The sequence below is a fragment of the Neospora caninum genome, chromosome Ib, assembly GCF_000208865.1.
Source record: "Neospora caninum Liverpool complete genome, chromosome Ib".
Taxonomy (NCBI): Eukaryota; Apicomplexa; class Conoidasida; order Eucoccidiorida; family Sarcocystidae; genus Neospora; species Neospora caninum.
Window position 1 is genome coordinate 737,128 of NC_018386.1, and position 15,524 is coordinate 752,651.

The 15,524-nt window shown below is 52.2% G+C and overlaps 2 protein-coding genes across 2 annotated transcripts; one reads left to right on the forward strand and one right to left on the reverse strand.

The window, feature by feature from the left end:
* Positions 1-1,692: 1,692 nt before the first annotated feature.
* NCLIV_003200 (ubiquitin-conjugating enzyme, related) lies at positions 1,693-5,305 on the forward strand (the record flags this gene model as incomplete). The annotated part of the gene is made up of 4 exons (XM_003879820.1): positions 1,693-1,761; positions 2,263-2,326; positions 3,062-3,204; positions 3,542-5,305. 4 exons carry the CDS (start codon positions 1,693-1,695, stop codon positions 5,303-5,305), a joined length of 2,040 nt encoding a protein of 679 aa, XP_003879869.1.
* Positions 5,306-7,660: 2,355 nt separating this feature from the next.
* Positions 7,661-15,373, reverse strand: NCLIV_003210 (DNA ligase (Polydeoxyribonucleotide synthase [ATP])(Lig(Tk)), related; the record flags this gene model as incomplete). Its single annotated transcript, XM_003879821.1, has 11 exons — positions 7,661-7,861; positions 8,421-8,528; positions 8,992-9,177; positions 9,815-9,933; positions 10,324-11,323; positions 11,940-12,208; positions 12,606-12,871; positions 13,207-13,681; positions 14,136-14,249; positions 14,422-14,912; positions 15,327-15,373. The coding sequence occupies 11 exons, from the start codon at positions 15,371-15,373 to the stop codon at positions 7,661-7,663; spliced, it is 3,276 nt and encodes a 1,091-aa protein (XP_003879870.1).
* Positions 15,374-15,524: the final 151 nt, after the last annotated feature.

The following is a 15,524-nucleotide window of genomic DNA, read 5'->3' on the forward strand; positions in this document are numbered from 1 at the left end:
TCCAGCCCCCGTCTCACGTGCATACATTTGCACGGCTCATTTATCAAAGCGCGTCTCCGTCCCTTTGGAGGCCGTGTCTGTCTTTTCACCACTTTTTATAACGCCGACCCCGGTCACCTACCAGTTTTTCTTCTAGGTCTTTCATCTCATCTAAGTGTCTGTGTTTATCGACGTGGTAAATTTCAGGTGTAGTGGCAATAATCGCTTCTTCGCTCTCTTTATGCATCGTACGTTTAAACGATAAGAGACAGAGGGTGGACAGGAAGAAAGAGGGAACAAGTGGCAGTCAATGCCATTCCTACGGCACACCGGGTTTTCTCGTTTCTACTACCCATTTTGTGTTTCTCCTTTACGGTACATATTGCAGAATTGAGATTCAATGTTGTCTTTTTTCTCTCCTTCCGTGTGCATCCGTTCATCGTCGATTCGACAGCGGTAGACAAATAGGGCAAAATCCATTTCAAGAGACGGCTCTCAGCGCGCGGTATTCGTGGCTCCTCGAGATAGACAAGAGTGGGTTTTTCTGTGCCTTCGTGGTACGTCAGGCGTCATCAATGCAACGAACGTTCGTCTCTGTGATTTTGGCGATTGTAGTCGCGTTGCCGCGATATGGGGATCTTGGCGTTGTTGCAGGGAAACGAACGGACAGAAACACTGGAGGACCGAAAAAGTTCCCTCTCCATTCGCATCCACAGATAAAGGACAAAAACCAGAGGCACAATGAGTGCACGCGTATCGGTCGCCTCCGCGTCGCCCGTTCCTGGTTGCGCAGTCGGAAGGTTGATGAGAGAGTACCAGGCCATTCAGCAGGACCAGATTCCATATATTCTTGTCAGACCCGACGACAATGATATTCTCACTTGGCACTATGTCCTGTACGTTTGTATCTATAAAGGAACATCGCCTTGCGTAAAGTAATTACCCGTGTTGCATTAGTATGTAGCCGTGTACCACTACGGATGGGGATGTAGGTTCATTTCTGTTATCTCGAGCGTTACGGGTATCAGTTGGGAGTATGAATAAGATACGCCGATGATAATGATGTTTCCAAGTGATCCAACGTCACGAAGGTTTGTGTCTGTAAATGCATGTGGATGCGATGTGTATATTTAATTTGTACTGGAACAACGACCACGCGGAGTGTGTGGCACACGTCTCCGCCACACATCCGGAGGGGTGTATTTCCCCGTACGCAGAACTGTCTGTTGCGCATTTCCCAATGCAAGTGAATATCAATTGGTGAAGTCACGTACAGCTATCGTTGCCTTCTTGTCTGGGACCTAAAACCGAACCCTTCACTCTGTGCTTTCTACCCGGTTGTCTTCGGTTTCGGCATCGGAAACCACCGTCACACCACTCTGTTGCTTTTTCTGTTCTTTCCAGCCACGACCTTCCGGAGGATACACCATATCGAGGTGGCTTATACCACGGGAAATTGGTATGCCGGACTTCTCACTGATTCGCGTGTGTAGCAGCGTGGGACATGATTGCAGCGGGACGGAGTGAGCGTAAAAGGCAAGCAAGAACAGGCAAGAAAAAACGGTTCGTGTGATAACTGTTTGCGACAAGGTAGTTATTTCTTCAATTTATCCCCGTTTTCAATCCAAATGTGCTGACGTTTTCTGTCTGTCATCCCCTGTTATGCTGAAGGTATTCCCACCGACGTACCCGTTTGCACCCCCTGCGATCTACATGATGACACCAAATGGACGCTTCGTGACAAACCGGAGACTGTGCTTGTCCATAAGTGACTTCCACCCAGTAAGCAGGTTTTCATTCGTCTGGAGATGCTGGCCTTGTTGCTTGTGTGCGCCCTTCTCCTTCTTTGACATCTCCTGCCTTTGGCTTGTCGTCTTACGAATTTCCTCCATGTCGATCCGCCTCGTGTCAAAGAATTACCCTGCCCTTCGCTGACCACCTCTCAAGCACCATTTTGTACTATGCGTCTGTCTCCAGTTTTTGCGTACTAAATCGTTGCATGGTTTGTCTTCGCCTTGTTCTCCTCTTCTTAGTCCCGTGTTTTCCGTTCGGGCAAATCCCGTCTTATCGATGCATCTCGGCTGACTCCAAGTACACCCTAAAATCAAGATTAGAGAAAGCGCCGATTCTTTTGTTCCCGCGTTAGGATACTATCCTACAGTTTTTTGAAGCCGTCGAAGATGTTGCAGCGAGCGTTGCAGCGAGCGACCGTTTTTCTTTCTCTAGTTGAAACGGCGGCTAAACTGTGTGTTCTCTGTTCGTTTCACTGCTTTGTCATTTCAGGAATCATGGAACCCATCTTGGCGCGTTGAGACGATTCTGACTGGCCTCCTGAGTTTCATGATTGGTGAGAGCAGACCGCATGTACCTTCTTTGTTTTCTGTTTCCCCTTTTTCTATTTTATGCGTTTTGGGGGTTGTTCTTTAGACGCCATACGTGGTGACCTACCGGTCCGTTGCTTCGAACCGTCGTAGCGCATGAGACAGAAGCACTGTTCTGTGCCACTGGGCATTTCTTGTTGGATATTTTGCAGCGGGAGTGGTCGTCGTTTTGCATGAGTACATAACCTGTACTTATTTGGAGTACGAAGGTCGTACGTATGTTATGCCCACGTACCGGAACAAATGCATAGATATCAGTGGCGATACTCTGTAGTCCAGTGCTTCTGTGTTTCTTCCAGGAGCTTCCTGAAAGAGGGCAACATGGAAGATGTGCTGTGGCTGGTGACCGGAAATATATCCCTGAAAGAAATCTACAGTCGAGCCGCATCAGTTTGCTTAAACAATCCCAGTGTAGTCTATCTTGGTCTGCCTATCTATATATGTACACTCATAAACATCTCACGCATATGCTCTTACGTTGCCGATCTGACAAGGAATTCATGGTCCTTTCTCTCAAACACAATTATGTAAATGTCATAATGTACATATCTAGGCCTCTCAAAAAAAATTTAGTATTTTCCTGCAGATATATAGATGGGTAGGAATTGCACTCTCTGTGTAAAACAACCCATTTATGTGTATGTGCGTTGTTCTGAGTGAGCAAGCGTTTGTGTTCTGTGCTTGCATGCCTGGGTTTCTAGACGAAGACGAACCAGTGGCGCAGGGGACTATGGGTTGTTTGACTAGCGAGAGAAGGAAGTTTGCTCAGTCATCTTTCTTCTGTAACAAGCGGGACCCAGCGTTTCGTCGCTTGTTCCCGGAGCTCCTTGACGACAGCAAATTCGTAAGTATACTGTTCAACTTCTCCGTGTAGCCAAGAAGCAGTTCATTTTTTTCATTGTTCTTTAGAGTTTTCAACTAGGTAATGTGCGGGATAGAAGCAGCAACTCGTGCACAGTTCCGTACCTCTTTCCAGATATGCATGAATTCGTTTGCCTGTAGTATCGGTCAGCTGTTGACTAAAATCCTATGTATATATATGTTGGGTTGTTTGTGTGGAAAGCGGCAGATACAGCCCTTTTTTGGCGATCACTAGTCTTGGTAGGCTAATATGCATAAACGTTTCTATTATGTGCCGCTTCATTCTTTCTGCTTTTTCTTGCCTCTCATTGTGCTGTCAGGACCCGCAGTTAGGGTATTCCCTGCATGGCCATGCTGGAGCTGGTGGAGAGACAGAGTTAAGCTCGAGTTCCTCTCCTTCCAGCTCTTCTTGTTCTCCCCCCTCCCCTTCTTCCCCGTCGTCTTCTAGATCTGCGTCTCTAGGATACATATCGGATTCGGGGTCTGCTGGGGAAGACGCCTCCAGTCTCCTCGTGTTTCCGGGCTCCAGCGCCGCCCAGACAGTTACACGAGGATGCCTGCAAAACGAGGGGAGTAGTCGCGCCTCCACGCCAGCTAGAGAGTTGACGCAACCAAGCAATTTTGTAGGCAGTGAACGGGTTGTAGGCGACAGAGGAAAGGGAAATTATGGTGCAGACCTACACCTGTTGCTTGAGCTTTTGGAGAAGAGTACCCGAGACAAGCATTCCACAGGCGCCCATAGTGTCCATATTTGGCGACAAAATGAGAGCTCCTCAGTATCGAATGAGCCGGCACGTCTGCCAGGCACGGACGTACACCTGACTGCTGCACTTTTACTAGGAGGCTCGCGGACGAAGATGCCCGTTTTTGACGGCGGTTTGTTTGGTCGGAGAGCGGGGAACCTCGGAGGAACAACTCACAGGGGAGCCTTAGTTGGAACCCAAACGCCTCTGGCTGCTGCCGCCTTTGAGAGAAACAGAAGCATTAATGCTTCTGGACATGGTACACCACTACCGCCTTCGTTACACCCAGATGAGACGCCGTCTTGTGGGGCGAACAGGGACTCAACGAGGGCTGTACCACTCGTTGCTTGTCCTCCTCCTTCGTCTGTCGGTTGCGATCCGTCGTGTGCATCTCAGCGCGGAGCAGGCAGTGTCGATCGAGACGCCAGTGGAGGTGTCAGAGCCGAGACGTCACATGCAGAAAAAAGCAGCACTATGGCCTCCTGTATCGGACCGGAAACGCGCACACAAGGCGTAAGTGCACGAGAAGGAAGGTCTTCAAAGGGAAGCCTTCTCGAGGGTTCTCGAAACAAAGATGATAAGAACAACGGGGACCGTTTGGGTGTGGAAGATCCGGAAGGCGAAGCTGCTCCGCGGGTTCAAGGGGAACGGAACGGTGATGCGTCAGAAACTAACCAACATGAGGAGGCAGCAAGGGCGTGTCTTCCTACGCCCAACCCTCTCTCAAGTTATGCTTTGAACCGTACAGTGCCTGTGGACAAGGGGCACCTACGGTACTCGGACGGAGGTGACAAGGACTGGGCACTGCAGCTCCTGAAACTGCTTCAGTTCCTCAAACGCGCAGAAGCGGAAAGTAGGAATGACACCCATCTTCGTCGATATCTTTCCCATCTGTTGCAAACGAAAACACTTGAAACGCGAGATGTCGCGTCGTTTTTGAGCAGAGGGAAAGAAACGGATTGTGTACCGGGGGCGTTTTCTCCACCCGACGAACGAGGCCGATCCGGTACAAGGGGCGAGGCGCGAGACGAGGGGGAGGAGGGGAACCAGGCTTTAAGGCGCCCTCGGTGTGAAGATAAACATGAGAGTGAGGGAAATGATGCCAAGACAGAAGACAGAGAGGATATCCTAGAAAAGCAGACAGCAAGTGTGCGTCATGGAAGGCAAGACGAAACCAGAGGAAGCAAAAGGCTTGTTGGAAATGCAGAAGAAAGTAACGCAGGGGTGGGAACTAAGAAGCGACCGCGGTATTCTCCTGCACTGGCTTCGTACAGTGGCCTGGATGAGGAAAGCAAAGGAATGCAGAAAGAGCAAATAACGAGCTCGACTTTCCTTCCGTAGACGCAGAGCGCAATTTGAGACTCAAGGAAGAATACGATCCTGATACCCCAAGCGTCTCGCAAGCGAACCGCCAAGAACATGCACACTACTGGAGGGCGGCGCAAATCAGACTGTGCTACCTTTTTTGAGAGGAGAAAAGCCAGAGCTGTGATCAAAGGAGCAACCCACAATGACGTTGTGTTTTTGCATTGACGCGACGCGTGGCCGGGTGTATGGGGATTCCACGAGGGCCTCGAGTGCAGAGAAGGAATAAAGGGAACGGACGCGTGCTTTCCGTTGAAGTGCTGTCGAGGAGGCAGAGCCAACTGCAGAGTCGTTGCTCCGGAAAGTGGAATTCGTCTACCTCTGTATGATTGCATGTTTGATATATGCGCATGCATAGATCTTTATTGCCCAGAAGAACGCACCCGGCTGCACAAGAGCGGAAATCTCAAGCAGGTCACAAGTAAGGGAATAGGTGCAATGACAGGATATTTACTCATGCAGTGAATTGGTGAAGAAGTCCTTGTATTATATAAGGGTACACCTTCTGTCGGCAGGTAAAGAAGACCCGTCTAGCTTGCATCGATTTGATGTGTTTCCATCCTTTTAGCCTTCATGGGAAAACAGTGAGAAGTGAGGGAGAGGGTTTTTCCGTTTCTCGTAATCCGGCGCCGGCGGGGAAAATGAAGAGAGCTTGTATTGTTCCACTGGGACAAAGTCTCACATTTTAAAAGACGATCCATGAAACGAAGACGTTCCTTGAGCACGTATACACTGAGAAGGGAAAGCGAGAGAGGACAAACCCAGGAGCTCCGTTCCATTCCCTGGAAGAAATGTACATATAAAGTGGCAGACAGGCAGGCTCGTCTCCCACGTGGAGATATCGGCGATTGCAGGTATATATCCGACTAATGTGCGGAAGTAACTTTTCTTAGTTATCCGTCGAAGACAAATGCTCGTGCCGTGATCAAGCGATGAGCGTCTGGCTGCGTAACGCGTGGAGGTGGCCTCGTTTCCTGTATCTCCTCACAGTCTCCTTTTCTGGATCTCTGCGTGTATCGAGAGTCCTACGACTCTCCCGTTTCCATGCACCTAGGCGAACGCGCGTCTCACCAAAACGAGACGACTGCTTTCTTTTACCCTCTCGCGTGTTCGATATGTATTTACATATATATATATATATATATATATGAGGATGGGGGTATGTATCGGTCTCGGCAGATGGATGTGCGTGTATATTTTTGTACACAAACGTGCGTTTTCGTGTAGGTGGGCGTTGCCCAATGTACGCGCAAATACCACTATCGCTTGTTTTTTTTGACTTTCATTCATGTAATTCCGGGGTTTATCGCAGCAGGTCTTCTCCGTTCGCGTTCGACTGTCGCTCCACGAAACTCTGTCATCGAGATGCTGTTTCTGGGTAACTCCCCAAGATATGGACATCGTTGAGAAGATGACGGTTCCAATGATCCACCTTCCCTCAACGGTGTAACTTCCTCTTTCTCTAGCCACAACGTGTGCGTGACACTACCTGCGCAGATCTGCACAGAAAATTCGGTTTTGCCGAGCATCGCACACTCTCTGAAGGCTGAGGATCCCGTGCATGCATTTCTGCGTAGTTCTCTCTTTGGCAGCCTCTGGAACGCGTTTTGGCCCCTTTCAGCGAAAGACAGTCCGCAAGGCTGCACCGTGGGGGTGCCGTGAACGGATTTTCCCATCGATTTCGCTATACACGATACGCACATCAGGATAGCCGTTTCTGTGGGTCTGCGAAGACCCAAGCGGGTGACAAGCCGAGACAAAAGATACTAGGGGGAGAGTGTGAAGCCTGTGTGAGACGGAGTGGAAAACAGAGTGTGAGACGGTGAGGCTCTCAGGTTTTGTCCAATACAATCCGTTGCGTTCAGCGCAAATCTGGAACACGTTTTGCAAAGACAAAGGAGACGAGCCGCGTCCACTTCTAAACGCATGTCATGAGAAGAACCGCACTGTGGGGGGAGACCACGGGAAATCGCAACGATGCAAAACGTGACCAGGAAGGTGCGTTTGTCTAGGAAACAAAAGAGCATTGTAACGTTTCAAGAATTGACAAAACACAAAATTCCCCCAAACAAAGCTACTTCACTGCTTGCACGTCTTCCGTGCGCTCTCAAACCCAGCATCAGGAACGAAAACGCTGCTCTGTTCCGCGCGTTCTTCTCCCTTTGCGATTGCCACTGCCTTTTTGCCACGGAAACGTTCACTTGACGCCTGCGCCTTTCTCCGCCAGCGATCCTCCACCTTTTCGAGTGATGGCTTTTCCCCTCGTCGCTGTTGTCCTCCGTTCCGGTCGAAGCGACGTGCGTGTCCACACCGTCGCTCCACCATTTCCGCCTACTCTTCCTCCTTCTGTTTCTCGGAATCGCTCACGTCGTCTTCTTCTTCGTCTCTGTCTAAGTTAGCCTTTCCACCCTGAGCTTTGTTCTGTCGAAATTGATTCGTGTACATCTCGACAATCTGTGAAGACGTCGTCGCCTGTTCTGGGTTCTTGTCTTCCCTGACTCTCAAGAAACGCGGGAAGCGCAACCCGATTCCCTGCAAAAAACCACACGACAGGAAGGTGAAACGAGCTGGGGAAACAGCCTACCGGCTCAGCGTCGCTCTCTCCCGTTCCATGCATTGATGTGCGTTCACCCTTGTTTTCCGTTTGACGAACCAACATATACATCTATCTATCTATCTATCTATCTATATATATATATATATATATATATATATATATGGGTGTATGTTAACTTATTTAAACATGCATACGTTGTGTACGCTAGCAGGCTTGTGTCCTGATACGCGTACATGCATGAGGTTATGTGTGCATGCGTCAAGAGAGGAAGATGCACGCGTACGAGAATGGCGAGCACAGTATCGTCGGACCCATTTGAGGCGCAAGAGTCACGGTGGGCCGGGTGAAGTTTTTTGAAGGTTCGGCTGCAGATGCTGTTTCTGCGAGTTAGAGTTACAGGAGGGAACGCGCGGAGGAAAAGCGTCTGTTCCTCGAGGCTTCTCCAAAGAGTCTGGGGGACTACAACATGAATTGCGTCTCGACAGGAAAGCAGGCGTGAGAAACATGGGCTGTTAAACGAAACAGCCGACGCACCTTATCGGGAGACTTCTCTCCTATTCCAGCTGTATGCACGGGGGAGATGGACAAGTCTGCTGCGCGGCATTCCCAGACTTGACACGCCTCGAACCAAACGTCCGCTTCCTGAGAAAAAGACGCAAAACACGGGACAAATCCCCCATCAGCGGCACCGAAGTCTTGTCTCCGAAACCCCGCGCACATGCCTGCCAGTCTCTACAGTTAGAGAGAGACCCATACAGATATTTGTCCACACAAATAGAGAGACGAATACATCCCCGTGTGCCTTTGCGCGTCGCGTTATATAAGCACCAGCTTGTTCGGAGCGCTTGGAAGTGTTCAGTACAAGAATGGGCTCCAAGACCTACGTCGTTCTGCAGATCCGCACACGCAAATGCGCACGCATGCACATCGGCGCCAGCGTGTACGCAGTTGCTTCACTGCCGCCAAACCACACAGTTTTCGGAAGCATATGTTGGTTCTTCAGCGCTGAAAAAAACTTTGTCTGCAAACACCTCGCCGCGCGTAACCGCTGCGCGTGCCCAGATCTATGTAGACCTGAGACATTCCCGGGCTATTTTTTCCTTACAAGTTTCGGCGACACGTCGTAGTACGGCTTTTTGTGGGAAATGATGTGTTCGCTCAGGGCATTGTGATGCTGCTGGAGCGCCTCCTCACTGAAACCCGTCGCCGCCTTGCACACCGTCTGGTAAGTCTCGTCAGCCGGATTGTACACCGCAAGCAAATAAGTGCCAAACGTTCCGCTTCGCTTTCCCTGCGAAGAGACGCCCATCCAGCACAGAGCGCGATGCACACACACACACACACACACACACACACACGCAGGCGCGCATGGACAGAAACAGCAAAGGATATTTCTCCACAGCGACAGCTCGGAGGGGGCTGCTGTCTGACGTCTGTGCGTCACACAAGCGCCAAGTCTTCACTCAAAGAAGGGAGGCCCGGAGAAAGGCGGACTATCATTCTCGAAAATAACGACAAGCGGGACGACCCGAGTTTTAGGTACACACATGCATGCATGCGCCGATGCTTACACAGAGGCACATGCGTAGATCCACAGGCAGGGACCAGAGCGACAGGTCGTCACGGCAGCGTTACAAGAAGGGGGCGCAAAGCCAAGCACGTGTAAAGACAGAACATAACACCCCTCTAATCGTATACAAATGTCTGCAAACTTCTACATCTTATACAAATGTCTGCATACTTCTACATATATATATATATATATATCATGTGCATGTCGATAGACACCTTTGCATACATGTCCGTATGAACATCTTTCTACGTACACCTTTGCATGCGTCTCTCTGTGTACGTTGGCATGCATGTACCATACAAAAAGATCCCGAGAGGGTTCTTTGCGCCGACAGCGGAAAGACGGAGAAACCCACCTTTCCGTAGCAAGCGCCGATAGGAACGAGGTCGACGGAGTCCGTGAGGCCGTCGACGTAGTCTTTCTTCACCTTCAGCCAGTTGAGGGAGCGTTTGGAAGGCTCGTACGTCGCGTTTTCTCTGAGTGTTTTGACCATTAAACCCTCGCAGTTTCCTCAAAGAAAAAAAACAGAGGCGGCAGCGCAGAGACAGGTGAGAGCCGGAGAGGAGAGACGCGGTTGACGGAAGACAGAGAGAAGCGGCCGAGAACGGGAAACCGCCAAAACCAAGTCGAAGACACACTGAATCGATCACTCTTCAGTTGTGAGAACGCGGGTTCTTTATGACTGTACACCACCTTCACTGGCTGACGACAGGTAAAAGACTGGATTTCAAGTAAGACTCTACGGGAGGCGAGATGGCAGAGGACGGCACACAACAGACAGCAGACCCGCGCCGGCCGCGAGAGACTTCTTTTCGAAGTGCGTGCCTTTCTCTCTTTTCTCACAGGTTCTTTTCTGCAGCGCACCTTCAATCGCTTCGCTGAGGAACTCCTCGAATTCTTGAGCCTGGCTGATGTCCTTGTAGGTTGCGTGTTGGACGAGAGGGTTGCGCTGGAAGTCGATCGCTTGCTTCATTTTTTCGCGGCGCGCCTCCAGCGTCTTCCCGAGGAGACACTCGCCGTTCAGGCGCATGCAGTCAAAGAGGAAGAGCGCGACTCGCACCTCGATGCCGTCTTTGTCCACGCCTTTCCGCTTTCGTCGTGTCAGCGTCTGAAAAGGCAAAATGGTTCCGTTTTCCACGTCGTAGGCCACTACCTCGCCGTCGAGAATGCACTCGTCAGTTGTGTCCTGGAGAGAGCTGAGGAACATGTCGATAATGTCCGGGTACTTTTGCGTGATCTCCTCCAAGTTCCGGCTGAACAGACGCACGCGACTCGGAGAGATCTTCCGCACCGACCCTGCAGGCCCAGTCCCAGTTCCCTCCTCTCGCGACGCAGAAACAGGCGAAGCCGGAGAAGCTGTGGAAGGACAGAGTCCCGGGGTCTTCTTGGCAGCTTGCTCCGCCACCAAGTGCAGCTGAATGCGTTCGCCGTCGTACTTGAATTCACACGTGAACTCAGTGTGTTTCAGGCGCTCCACGACTTCCTCGAACCCGCGCGTCGGCCGCGCCAACATGGGCTGCAGAGGAATCCCGGGCGTCGCGACACACAACGCGGCGAGCGCATCTGCATCTGCCCCGCGGAGAAGATGCGCGACGACGATTTCCACGTTCGGAACCTCGCACAGCGCTCGACGCACACTCTGCTCCATCCGCGACAAGTGACTCTCCAACTCAACTGCACTCATTGCAGAAGGTAAAGACGACGAGGAAGAGGAGGAAGAGGAGGGAGAGGAGGGAGAGGAGGAAGAAGACAAAGAGGGCGACTCCTGGTTGCTTTCTGTTTGAGGAACGTGACGGCGCGTGTCACCGACAGCGGGGGAACCGTCGCGGGCGTTGTGGGTGAGGAAGCATGCGAAGGCGAGGGCCTGGAAAGGAAAGCAATCAATTGTCGGGTCTCCTGCGTCTTCCGCACTCTAAACCGAACCTCTCTCTTTCAAAATTCGTTTTCTCGAGACGGTTCTGTGTAGCCACTGCGGCTTTCCAGCTCGGGATGCGACAGTGGACTTGAGGCCGAGCCGCACAAAACCCGGCGTTTTGTTCTGCCGGATTTTTTTGCAAATATTCGGCCCGAGTTTGGCGTTTCGCCCCCCACTGGCCTTTCCGGCTCGGTCTCTCTTTAAAGAACCGATGGCGGTCTCTTTACGTGTTCTCCGAATAAAGTACGACTCTGGCAGATGTGCACCCACACGTCCTCCCGTCTTTACCTCCAAAAAACTGTTTGTCAACAACACTCCTCCAGCTAGACCACAAGATACACTCTACGTTTGTGTCATCTCTACGCATCTGCACTCATATATATATATATATATATATATATATATATGCATTCATACATATGCATTAATATATATATATATATATATATGTATATGTACATATGTATACCTTCGCGGAGTTACCCTTGGCGAGACGAGAGATGTGCATGTGAACTCCCAGAGGCACGCCAGGATATACAAAAGTAGGCAGAAGTCAACGCTTTACCTGGTACACTGTGGCAGTGGATGCTCCAGTTCGCATGCGTTGCTGGAGGAAACGAATGATGTACTTGGGCTCGGCGCCTTTGCCTCCGACGAGAAGGCGCTTCAATAAGTCGCGTTTGTGTAGCTGACTGTCTTTCCCCGCGCATTGGCTGATCGCCTTCAGCTGGTCAAACACGCCGTCGATGGTGAGGCGAGGCGGCGGAAAGAGAGTCCGCGTTTTGCATGAGCTCCGCTCCGCAACGCGTCCCAAGTCTTCAGTGTGTTGCAGCTCTGCAAAACGGAAAAAACACGTGCCGAGACAACGCATAAAAGCGCCAGGCCATCTGCGCCAACAAAGCTCCTCGCTCCTGCTTTCCCCATTCGAACGCGTCTCCCAAGCACCTTCTCTTCGTCTTCCGCTTTTCTGCTGTCCCCTTCGTTGTCTGCCTCCCCCTTCTGTGTGCTTTTTTCTGTGTCTTCCTCGCCCTTCTTGGTTTTCTCCCCCTTCTTGTCTTCCTCTCAATCGGTTGCCTCTTCGGCCTCGCTTCGGTGTCTTCTTGGGCTCTCTCCTCGTTCGCAGAGACCGGGGAGCTCGCGGTGAGTGGAGAGAAACCCGCTGTTTCTGCCTCGTTGGCACCCAGCGACAGACGCGGACGTCTCGCTCGTCCTCCGGCAGTGTTTCACTTACCTTTCTTCAGGTGCGCCTCTGTGCGGCCGTAGGTCTCAGCCATGGCCTTGAGGATCAGCGACTCGCCGACGCCAACTTCTTGCCCGAGGTAGTCGGGCGCAACTTTGTTCAGGCAAACGTAGATCGCTTTGTACAGCGTCTTTGGTTCGTAGAACAGCAGAAGGCGAAACAGGTTGGTGAGAATCACCGTCTGTTTCTTGTTGCTGCCCGTTCCGCTGGCCTTCATCTGTTCAATCTTGTCGAACGCGTTCACGAGAACCTCGAATCTGACAAATCCGCAGAACCACGCCACCCCAGTGTCGCGTTCTTCATTTACGCGCCAAAATGTCGTCGCCGCCACGGTACCCTTACCCGTGCATGCACGCCCGCTTGCGTCCCCTCGCGCGCACAGAACGACGCAAAAAGTCCATCTGCTGCAAGCGCACGTACGCGTCTCGATGAAGAAGGCACGCGTGCACTTTGATGGATCTCTACACAGGTCGAGACGCACAGAAAACCGAGAGATGCAAACGAGACACATGTTTGTGTGTGTTTATGAAGAACAAAGGACCCGCGCGCGGTCCACACGCAGAAGGGTTGTCTTCAAACGAAAAACGCTTACAGAATGGGAGGCGAGTCCTCCACCTGTGCCTTTTTCGTGTTGCGCTCCGCCTTCTGGGCGGAAATGCTGTCGAGAGGGACGTGCGAAGGATCAAACAGCGGAGAAGCAAGATCGCATGAAGGCTCCTTCGCCAGCACGCGACACGCAAAGAGAGTCCCCGTTTTCAACTGCTCGTCTTCGTCGGCCTTTTTCTTCCTCCCTGCGCTCTTCTTCTCGCCCTGACCGGCTTCGTGTCTCTTCTCCTTCGCGAGCCCGACGCCCTCTCTCTGGTCTCCTTTCTTGCACCCCAGAAGCTCCAAAATCGACTTCTTCGACGCATTCCCCGCCTCGTCTTTCCACTCGTCTTCCGAGGCCGGCTCGTCGCTGTCTGGAAACAGCCTCTCTGCGCTCGCTGTCTTCCCAGACGAGGCGGGAGACCGCTTCTTCTTCTGTAGCATCTCCAGCGCGCGACGCCCCTCCGCAGACGACGCCGACACTGAGAACGAAACACGAAACGCGAAATCCGTCAATGGCGGGGCGGGGAGTGAGGCGATGCACACAGCCGCGATCGGAAAAAGGCGAGACAAACAGGAACCACACAAAGCAACGCTTGACACAGAGCCAAAAACAAGAACAACCGACACAGAGATAAAGAGAGAAAAGGGGAACAAGGACGAGAAAGAGAGGACACGGACGAGAAAGAGAGAACAAGGGCGAGAAAGAGAGGACAAGGAAGACAAAGAGAGGACAAGGAAGAGAGTGAACATGAGAGCAACAGACCGCCTTGCAGCCTTCTGGTTTTCTTCGGGCCTCTCTCTCCACTGTGCGTGTGTATCGTTCCGTCAGCATGTCCTTAGCAGGCCGCAGGACACCCCTTCTCCGTCTCTCAAACGAAAGACTCTTCAGGATTGAATCTGCGTCTTGTCTCCCCCTCTAATGCGCCCGCGCACCTTTCTTTACATCTCCTGGCGGGTTCGCGCCATCTTGGGACGACGGCGGCACTGAGGAGTCCGAATCAATAGATTCTCGGTCGCTGTCTGCCTCGCTGATCGCGTCTTCTTCGTCTGTGCATCCGGAAGGCACGCAAAACACACAACGCTGATTTGAACGACCGGGCTATCGAGACGCGACAGCCGGCCACGACAGAGGGGTGCATGCATCCCGACACACTGAATCCTTGACTTGTTCTTGGCATCAAGAAAAGCGAAAATCGAGCTCTGCGGCCAGAAGCATTACCTTCTTTTTCTGGCGGTTTGCTCGCATCATCTGCGGCCTCGTTCGCTTCCTTTCTCTTCCCGTTGCCTTCGTTTACATCGTTTTCCGTGTCGCTTTCCGTCTTCCTTAGCCGCCCTCGCCGCTTCTCCTGGCTGGGAGCATCCGCGTCTCCAGTCTGTTTCGTGACTTCCTGGGGGTTATCTCCCTTCCGCTCGGCTGTCTCTGCGCAGGCCGCCTTCTTGGTCGAGCCGGGAAATTCCTGCTCGTCTGGCTGTGAGGCATTGGGCGATTCGCGTTTTTTCTTCGAGGGAGAGTGCGGCGCTTCGCATGCAGGCAGAGGCCGCTTTCGGCTTTCCGCGTTTTCTCGCACGGGGTCCTCTGCTTCGCGGGCCGTCGCTTCTTTCGGGCACCCTTCGCGCCTTGCAGGAACCTGGCGAGGAGACAGCGGCGCAGGCAGCGAAGACCCGGGGGCGGGGAATCCGCCGGCGTCGTCCTTTCGGCCCAGGAAACTCCTGAATCAGAAACACCAGAAGCCAGCGAGATAGACGGCTGTAGCGTCAGAAAAAGAGCGGGAAACACAACACACAACACAAATGGACGAGCAGGGAGCGAAACAGCGAGAAAGAGAGGCGAGTGGCACACGTGGTCTAGGCACTGAGGACGACAGAGAAACGGAAAGCAACGGAGGGGCGAGAAAGAGAGAAGGAAGACGGGAAAGGCTTCGGGAAGGGGGGAAGAACACGAAAACGAGAACGCAAGGCAAGAAGATGCGGACGCTGAGAAACGAGACAACACTCCCGAAGCACAAGTCCAGACGGCGGAGCGCGAGCAGCCAAGATGCACAGGAGAGATCGAAGAGACCGAGTCCGCGCGCTGTGGATGAAAAGAAGGTGGAGACGACCTTGGGAGGGAGAGATGAAACGTACAGAATCGAGGTTTGCTTCTTCGCGGGGCCTGGCGCGGCTTTCTTCATCGTGTCTGACCAAAGCGGAGACGTTCGACAGGGAAGAGAGAGAGGCGAAGCGAAACGATCTTCAGAAGGCCGCGACAAGCCCACGCGCAGCGAAGAAAGGAAACCGGGGGGGAAAGAGAGAGACGAAGTGTGTCGCGGAAAAAGAAGAGGA